Raw genomic sequence first — 8,285 nt, forward strand, 5'->3', positions numbered from 1 at the left:
AATCAGCCGAACCTTCACATCAAACTGAACAGAACCCTGAACAGAACCTGAGACTTTCCCTCTCAGCTCCTGTGGCGTTTCAGTGCGAGGGTTCTTCATATTCACCGACGTGTCGCCCAGCGGCTGCTTCTCACTTCTCGGGGCTCAGAGAAATGTTTCTTGGATGAGCACAACATCCTGGAGGTTTTCCAGTCTGGCTTCAAAACTCACCCGAGCACAGAATCAGCTCTGGTCAAGAGTTTTTAACGATATTCTTACAGCCAGTGATTCTGGTGAACATGTGGTTCTTGTCCTGCTCGACCCAACCGCTGCCTTTGACACCGTGGATCACAACATTTTACCATCGTGCTTACAGCACCAAGTGGGTCTCTGTGGTACTGCACTGAGCTGGTTTAGGTCCCATCTGGCAAATGGAACCATGTGTGTCATCATAGCTGATTCTGAATCCTCCACTGCTTCTCTCTTGTTTTGGGGATCCACAGGGTTCTATTTTAGGTCCCCTGCTTTTCTCCATTTACCCATTTCCTTTGGGATCAATCCTCAGAAAGAATGGGATCTTTTTTTCCAATGATATGCAGATGATAGTCAGATCTACATGCCACTAAAAAAGAAAGATGCATTCTCAATTAGGCCACTTCTGTTGTGTCTTGAAGACATCAAGGCCTGGATGTCTTTAAAACTTTTTAAATTTCAATGAACAGAAAACAGAAGTGATGGTGTTTGGTCCTAGTGGCTCTTGTGAATCGTGCCCTGTTGATCTGGGCCCTCTGGCACCACATGTAAAGAAAACCGTTTCTAACGTGGGTTTTAAAATGGACAGCGATTTTAAATTACATTCCCAGATTGGAGCGGTGGTCAAGACCAGTTTTTATCACCTCAGACAGCTGGCTAAGGTAAAGCCCATCCTCACAGCAGCAGCTGGAAACAGTAATCCATGCCTTCGTCACCTCTCACCTGGATTACTGTAACGCTCTTTACCTTGGAGTCAGCCAGTCCTCCCTCAGATGCCTCCTGTTGGTCCAGAACGCTGCTGCTCGGCTTCTAACTGGAGTTCAAGAGAGGGAGCACATCACCCCCACTCTGGCTTCACTACACTGGCTGCCTGTTCATTTTAAGATTCTTTTATTTGTTTTTAAAAGTTTAAATGGTCTTGCTCCATCCTACCTCTCTGAGCTGCTTCATCCATACTCTCCTGCTCGGTGCCTCAGATCAGCTGATCAGCTGCTCCTGGAGGTGCCGAGGTCTAAGCGGAGGCTCAGAGGGGACAGAGCTTTTTCTGTTGCTGCTCCAAGACTGTGGAATGATCTCCCTCTTCTCATCAGACGAGCCCCTTCACTGTCCAGTTTTAACTCTTTTAAAAACACATTTTTACTCCCTGGATTTTATCACACACTGAATTTACTCTGCACTGTTTTTATTGTTTTTACTGTTTTTACTGTTTTTATTGATGTTAATGTTTTAACAACTGTTTTACATGTTTAAATTTTCTTGATTTTATATGTACAGCACTTTGCTGCAGCTGTTTTAAAGAGCTTTATAAATAAAGTATTATTATTTGTGAGCTGGAAACTGGAACTTGAGGGGCGACGTTGCGTCGCTGCTGGAGTTGCTGCGATCCGGTGAGGTCGGCGGGCAGGCTGAGAGCACGGTGAGGGCAGGAGAGGTGGCGGAGATGGACGTGGAGCTCACCGTCTGCAGCGTGAAGTGGAACCCACACGGGCAGCCACAATCGTGCAGGAGCTGCATCACGTCCTTACGGAAGCGCACGCCGACCAGGGCGTAGAGGATGGGGTTGAGGCAGCAGCGGGTGTACGCCAGGGTGCAGGTCACGTACTCCAACAACAGCTCGCAGAACTGGCCCGCTAGTTTGAGAGACAGCACCACGGTGTACGGCAGCTGGAAGATCAGAAACACCAACACCAGAGCTACCATTAACTTCAGCGTACGCTGACGATGCCACAGTTTCCCTCGGCGGTTTACGTGCCCCTCCCACAGGACCCAACCGATGGAGGTGTAGCACGACACCATGATGGAGAGGGACACGCAGAAGACAGCAATGATGGCTCCATTGGTGGCCATCTTGACTTGACCACTCTTCTGCATGCCGCAGTAATACTGGAGACCGGACCATGAAACCCCTGAGAAGAGGATTTCAGGCAGGCTAAGGAGAACCGCAACAATCCAGACCCCAACAGCTGCAACCTTCCCTGCCGTTAGAATCCGACTGCGCAGCCGCAGCATCTCCTGAGCTCGTGCCACCACCATGTAGCGGTCGATGCTAATGCAGGCTAGCAGCAGCAGCCCACTGTAAGTGTTGATGGCGTAGCACGCGCGTGTGGCTCTGCACAGGAAGTCAGGGAAGATCCAACCCAGGTGCGTGTCGGTGGCCTGCAGGGGCAGCGTGAGGAGCAGGAGCAGGTCCGCCAGCGCCAGGTGGAACAGGAAGACGTCGGTCATCGAGCGGAGCCGCAGGCGGCGATAGAGGACGAAGGTGGCGATCACCAGGCCGTTGCCCATGATGCCCAGCAGAAAGATCAGACAGAACGCGCACGTCTGGAACATTCGGATGATGCGTTCCTGCTGCTCGTCAGCCTCACACCAGCCAGAGTCGTCTTCATCCGAGCAGTTAGTGCCGTTACAGCCCAAACCATCGTACGCAGAGTAGCTCAAATAATCGTCGGAGGTGTTGGAGGCCATGGCTGCTGGGAGAAAGATCGTTTTCATAAATCACTCGTGCAAAGATCAAAGAAACACCAACAGGCTAACATTTGTCTTCTAATGACGTTTTTAAAACTACACCATGAATAAATCGAGCCGTGACTTGTATTAGGAATTCAATTTAGAAGTTTATATCCTCAGATTCACGCCACAGTTTCAACCTAAAATCGTCGTATCCTGAAAAAGGGGCGGAGTTATAGTCGCTTACGCCAAACCTGGTAAATGACCTTCTGTGATTTCATGGTGAGGTTTCTGCCACGTGCGTCAGCGCTCAGAGCATCGTGGGGATCTAGAAAACCCACGAGAGAGAAGCCATTTTCATGTCTGCTAATGTCAGTTAGCAGTGACGGCCATCTTGAATTGGGCTGGTTCCAAACAGTTGTAGGTTAAAATTCATCCAGTGGTCACGGAAATATTTTCCTAACAGAGTTGACAGAGTGTGTGTGTTGGGTTTGCCTCCGTTACTACCAAACTAAAGTTTAGCTCAATATCTACTGAGTGGAAGCCGTTTTTGTGTTTTCTAAAGTTGCTTGGCTGCGGTGGCCATCTTGAATGGGATGGACTACCAGTAGTTAAGCCAAAAGTGGCTTTCAATTAAAACAGCTAAATGCTTGCTGAAGTTCCAAAAAGCAGGCTAAAAGCTAAAGTAGCAGAAGGCTAGCTAAAAGCAGTAAAACCCAACTAAAATTATCAGAAGGCTAACACTAAGGCAGCAATAAGTAAGCTGAAAGCTAAAGCGGCAAAAGGGAAGCTAAAGTTAAAGTGAGACTAGCTAAAACCTAAAGGCAGTAAAAACCAGCTAAAGTATCAAAGAGCAGCTAAAAGCTAAAAGTAGCAGAAGACAAAAACAGAACCTGTTCGTTGAAGCACATTTCAAAGAGAACAATGTTCTGTGTATTTCACGAGAAAATGTTTGTTAAAATTTAAAGTTTAATATTTTGAATAAAAAAAAAAGGTTTAAAAAAATCTAAAGTCACAGCAGCCATCTCTTAAATGAGCTGAAAGTGAACGGCTAAAATTGCAAAATATGCGTACATTGATTGTTTTTCACATGATCCAGTGCAAATAAAGTCGATCAGTCCAAAGAAAAACAAAGTTTTAATTTAAGTCCTGGATGTGAGTCAGCGAGCAGCAGAACAAAGTGTTTTAAAAGTGAGAAGTTTTTTTTGTTTCTGCTAAACGCCGGAGGCGACACGTTGCGTGACGACTGTTTTTTGTACAAAGCTCTTATTTACATGAAGTTGAGGTTCATTGTGAGCAGAGTGCTTCCCCTTCTGACGAGCCCTGAGGAAACAGGAGCAGCTTGAAAGTCGGACCTGCCGCTCGGCTCCTCGGTTTGAGTAAGCAGCTGTGGTATCTTAGTCACGCTGCAGCGGGTTGCGTGACACTGGCATCATGTCGTTGGCACGGGGAAACCGTGGGCAGCCTGAAGGGCCACAGATCAGTCAGTGTCGCGTGCTAACAGCCTTTAAAGACGTTTCACAATCACCCTGATCATTTCAGGTTTCATCACTGCCGCCAGCCAGGCTGCTGCTGCGGTGACAACGCTTCTTTAATGCTTCAGTTTATGTAGCGACTGGGCCACGGCTCAGTTTTCCTGAAAGGTAAGAGGAAAATCTTTTGGCAGGGATTCAGGGGGAACACCAACAAAACGTGAGGCCAAGTGCAATTTAGAGTTTCTCTTTATTGGACTAGAAGATGAATTTAGTTTGAGGTGGTCTTCCAGGTAAAATATAAACCAGTGCTCCTTTTGTTGTTGAATTCAGTTCTGAATGTTCTTCAGCTGAAACTAAAAGCAAAATGTGGCAATAGCAGCTAAAACCAGCAAACGGAATTAGCAACAGCCGAATTAGCATTATCAGTAGAATCAGTAACGATATGGTTGAGTGTGCTGGTGAAGATTCTCAGTCATGCAGGACATGATGAATTCAAAAGGCGTTCAATACAAAAACAGCTCCTCGGATGAGGAGCGAAACGTCTTCTGTTACAAATAAAGTCCAGTTGTTTTTGTATTGAACGCCTTTTGAATATGGTGGAGTGGGTTTCAATTTCAAACACGGGCCATCGATGTATTTTAAAGAGGATTCTTTTGTAAATGAGGGTAAACAATTTAGCGCCCTAGCACCGATCAAGCTGAATATTTTGAAATTAAAAAGGCTAAAATGGAGTGTGCTGAGTAAAAGTGCCACGAAAACCTAAAAAAAAAAAAAACAACAACAGGAAAACAGCAAAAAATGCTGACTCAGCGCTGACACGATTAAAAACACTTGTTTGTGATTAGGGTTCAAGGCGAGAAAATGGAAACAATTTGACTTGAGGGTTTTCTAATAAAAATTAACTTCAAACAGAATTATGAAGCTTCAATAGTTAAAACTGTTTGGTTATTGATCCTTTATTCTCAAATATAAAAACAGTAAAACACCCAACTGCATCAGATAACGATGGGTAACTATAAATCTATCGATCAAAGGAGTTCAACAAGGCTGTATTCCTGGCCCGCTGACATTTACTGAAAAGCTGCTTTATTGTACATTTTGTTGTTGTTTTTTGTTGCTCTGATAAAAATACTGAAGGGTTGCATGATCTCCCTCCTCTCCTGCTCTGACTCAGTCTTATCTACCTCTGATGATTTCTAGATATCAGTAAGTTCTCAGTTCGCGCTCGTACTGGAAACATCCGATATTCTCTCAACTCACACCTACAAACTAAAAACCCAAACACGCAAAATATGTTTTTACTAAATGAAAGTCAGTACATTTTAAAAAGCTGCACTGTTCGTACATAACTACATCTCTTTAATTGCGTTAATTGTACAACTTTTTTTTTTAATTATTAAAAGTTATTTGAATATGAACTTAATTTACTTTTAAAATACACTTTTTTAATTCATTAGTTCATTCAACCTTTATTAATTCAGGTAAATCCCATTGAGCCTCGAGGACTCATTTACAAGAGAGACCTGATTTAACAAAGAAAGATGACAACAATGGACAAGAATAAACAGTTATAAAAAGTCATACTACAGTTTTTTTATTTTTTATTTTTTTTATAACAAATAGGATGGCTAAAAGAAAAAGGTAACAAAAAAAAGCAGCTTATTCAGCTAATTCATTAGTCATGTGTTCACTAATAAATATCCTGTGGGGACAATGAAGTGTTTGTTTTGCAGCTTGTCATCACTTTAAATTAAAAATATCAACTTTAAAAAGCAAATTATTAAAAAAAAAACTTTGTATTTTAATAACTAATAGACGCCGGTGTGTATATAAATTGTTTATTTCTGTTTTTAAAGCATTTAAACTCTTTATATTTTGCTTTGTTTTCTAGAATGAGTAAATTGCTGTGGCTTTATAGGTTTGTTGCAAAAATATCATCCGGTGTACGCTTTAAGTTTTAGGGATCTTAAGGAATGCAAAACCACCAAAAACTAAACCAAAGGTCCGCTTCACTAGATTTCTGCAGACCTGACAGTAAAACTGAATTTAAGGCCACGATATGAGGAAGCGGCACTTTAACAAGCTGAAAGTGAGAATATCTTCCGGCGACTCGGCGCTCGGTCTGAGTGGGCAGCTGTTACACGTTTCAGTTTTTACTCGTCGCGTCGGCTCGTTGCCACTTTATGACTGCGAGGCAGTTTTTAAACAAATATCATCTCCGGTCGGAGCAGATTTTAGTTCATCGTTTCACTTTTCGCTGCGGCACACTTGAAGTTTTGCCTAATGTGTAGTTTTTGGAGGACAAGTGAAAAATCTGCAAAGATTTATGTTTATACGTTTCCTTCTAGAGCAACAGGGACAGCAGTCATCTCAGTTCACAGTTTCAGAGTTGTCTCCGGCAGCTGACGAATAAAAAGAAAATCTCGTGAATGAGTGAATCGTGGGCTCAGATTTGTGATGACAAATTCACCACTTCACTGTGTGGATGTAACAACTAAATGTAAACATTTAAATCAGCTGCGGCGAGTCTAAATGTGAGGATTTAATCATTGGTTTCTCAGGTGCTCGAGAACAATATATATATATTAATGGTAAATGAACATTTATACATTTCAGAAATATTTAAATCGTAGAGTTGATCGTCCACTTTAGTACAGAAATTAAACTTTAAAGTTTGCTCCCAACATTAGTAAGAGTGCAGGTGTAGCTGGTCTGAAACGTTTCCTGCTTCTATAATAATTTAGTAAAGTAAAACGTACCGGTTGTGCTGGAGGTGCTCAACATTTCCTGCAGAGCAGATGTGGAGAACCTGGCGCTCTTTAAAAAACAAGCCTGTGGGCTCAACCTCAGCATGAGCCAATGAAAACGTTCTGCTGACCTCCACGTACCCGGCAAGCCTTTGGGTTTTTACAGAACTGTTGATGCCAACTGATACGATGCACGTTCTGCAGCTGCGTCACATGACTCTGTGGGCTGCATTGCACAAGATGTTCGACCTGCAGAACAATCGGTTCACCTCCAACAACAGTCCCAGAGTGGGATCTGAAAGAAATTCTGATAAAACCCAACGAGACGGTTCAACCAACAATAACACAAGCCCAAGCACATCTGGGTGGACCAAGAGACCGGTGCCAGACCTTAACCTCTGCAGGTACAGGTGCATCTCAAAACGATGGATGTCGTGAAAAAGTTTAATTAGTTTGGTTAATTATTTCAGAACGAGAAACTCATTTATTACATAGATCCATCACACAGTGAAATATTTCAAGCCTTCATTTCTTGTAATTTTGATCATTTTAAAAATAATGAAAAACCAAAACTCAGAGCCTCAGAAAATGAGAATATTGTGAAGAGGTTGAATATTGTAAACTCCTGGTGTCTCAGCTGATGAACTCCTGGACATGAGCTAAAAATGTCTCGTTCCTCAAGTCCAGCCGAGACAACATCAGAAGCGTCTTACCTGCTGAGGAGACAAAGACCTGGACTGTCTCTCAGTGGTCCAACGTCCTATTTTCACATTAAAGTTCTGTAAATCAAGGTCTCGAAGTCTGGAGGAAAAGAGGTGGTCCAGAATCCACGTTGTTCAAGTCCAGAGTGAAGTTTCCACAGTCAGTGATGGTTTGGGTCCATGTCCTCTGCTGGTGCTGGTCCACTGGGTTTCTTAAGTCCACAGTCCACGCAGCACCTAGCAGGACATTTTAGAGACTTCATGCTTCCATCTGCTGACGAGTTCATGGAGATGCTGGTTTCATGTTCCAGCAGGACTCGACACCGACACACACCGACAACAGCAGCTGGCTGTGGAAGATTCTAATTTTAGTTTTTCATTAACTCCAAGTTATAATCATCAAAATTATAAGAAATAAAGGCTTGAAATATTTCACTATGTGATGGAGCTATGTAATAAATGAGTTTAACTTTTTGAAATGACTAAATTACTTTTTTGAAGATACTCATTTTTCTTTAGACGCACCTGTAATTTGATCAAATGAGTCTTAAAATTATTTAAAGGAACAAAATAACTTTTAGTTACATTTCAACATAAAACATTTACCCTCTTGCACCCAGTAAGTACATTCACTGTCAGAGCAGTGGTACAATGTACTCAGTGCGGTGCAGAGCAGTGGTACA

The 8,285-nt window shown here is 42.9% G+C and overlaps 1 protein-coding gene across 1 annotated transcript; it reads right to left on the bottom strand.

Moving 5' to 3' along the window:
* Positions 1-1,551: 1,551 nt before the first annotated feature.
* On the bottom strand, positions 1,552-6,938 carry ccr10 (chemokine (C-C motif) receptor 10). Its single transcript, XM_037691274.1, has 2 exons — positions 6,914-6,938; positions 1,552-2,702 (listed from the first exon to the last, which is right to left on the bottom strand). The coding sequence occupies exons 1-2, from the start codon at positions 6,936-6,938 to the stop codon at positions 1,552-1,554; spliced, it is 1,176 nt and encodes a 391-aa protein (XP_037547202.1).
* Between the last annotated feature and the right edge of the window lie 1,347 nt (positions 6,939-8,285).

Source organism: Nematolebias whitei, chromosome 17 (genome assembly GCF_014905685.2).
Source record: "Nematolebias whitei isolate Nwh7 chromosome 17, NemWhi1, whole genome shotgun sequence".
Classification (NCBI taxonomy): Eukaryota; Metazoa; Chordata; class Actinopteri; order Cyprinodontiformes; family Rivulidae; genus Nematolebias; species Nematolebias whitei.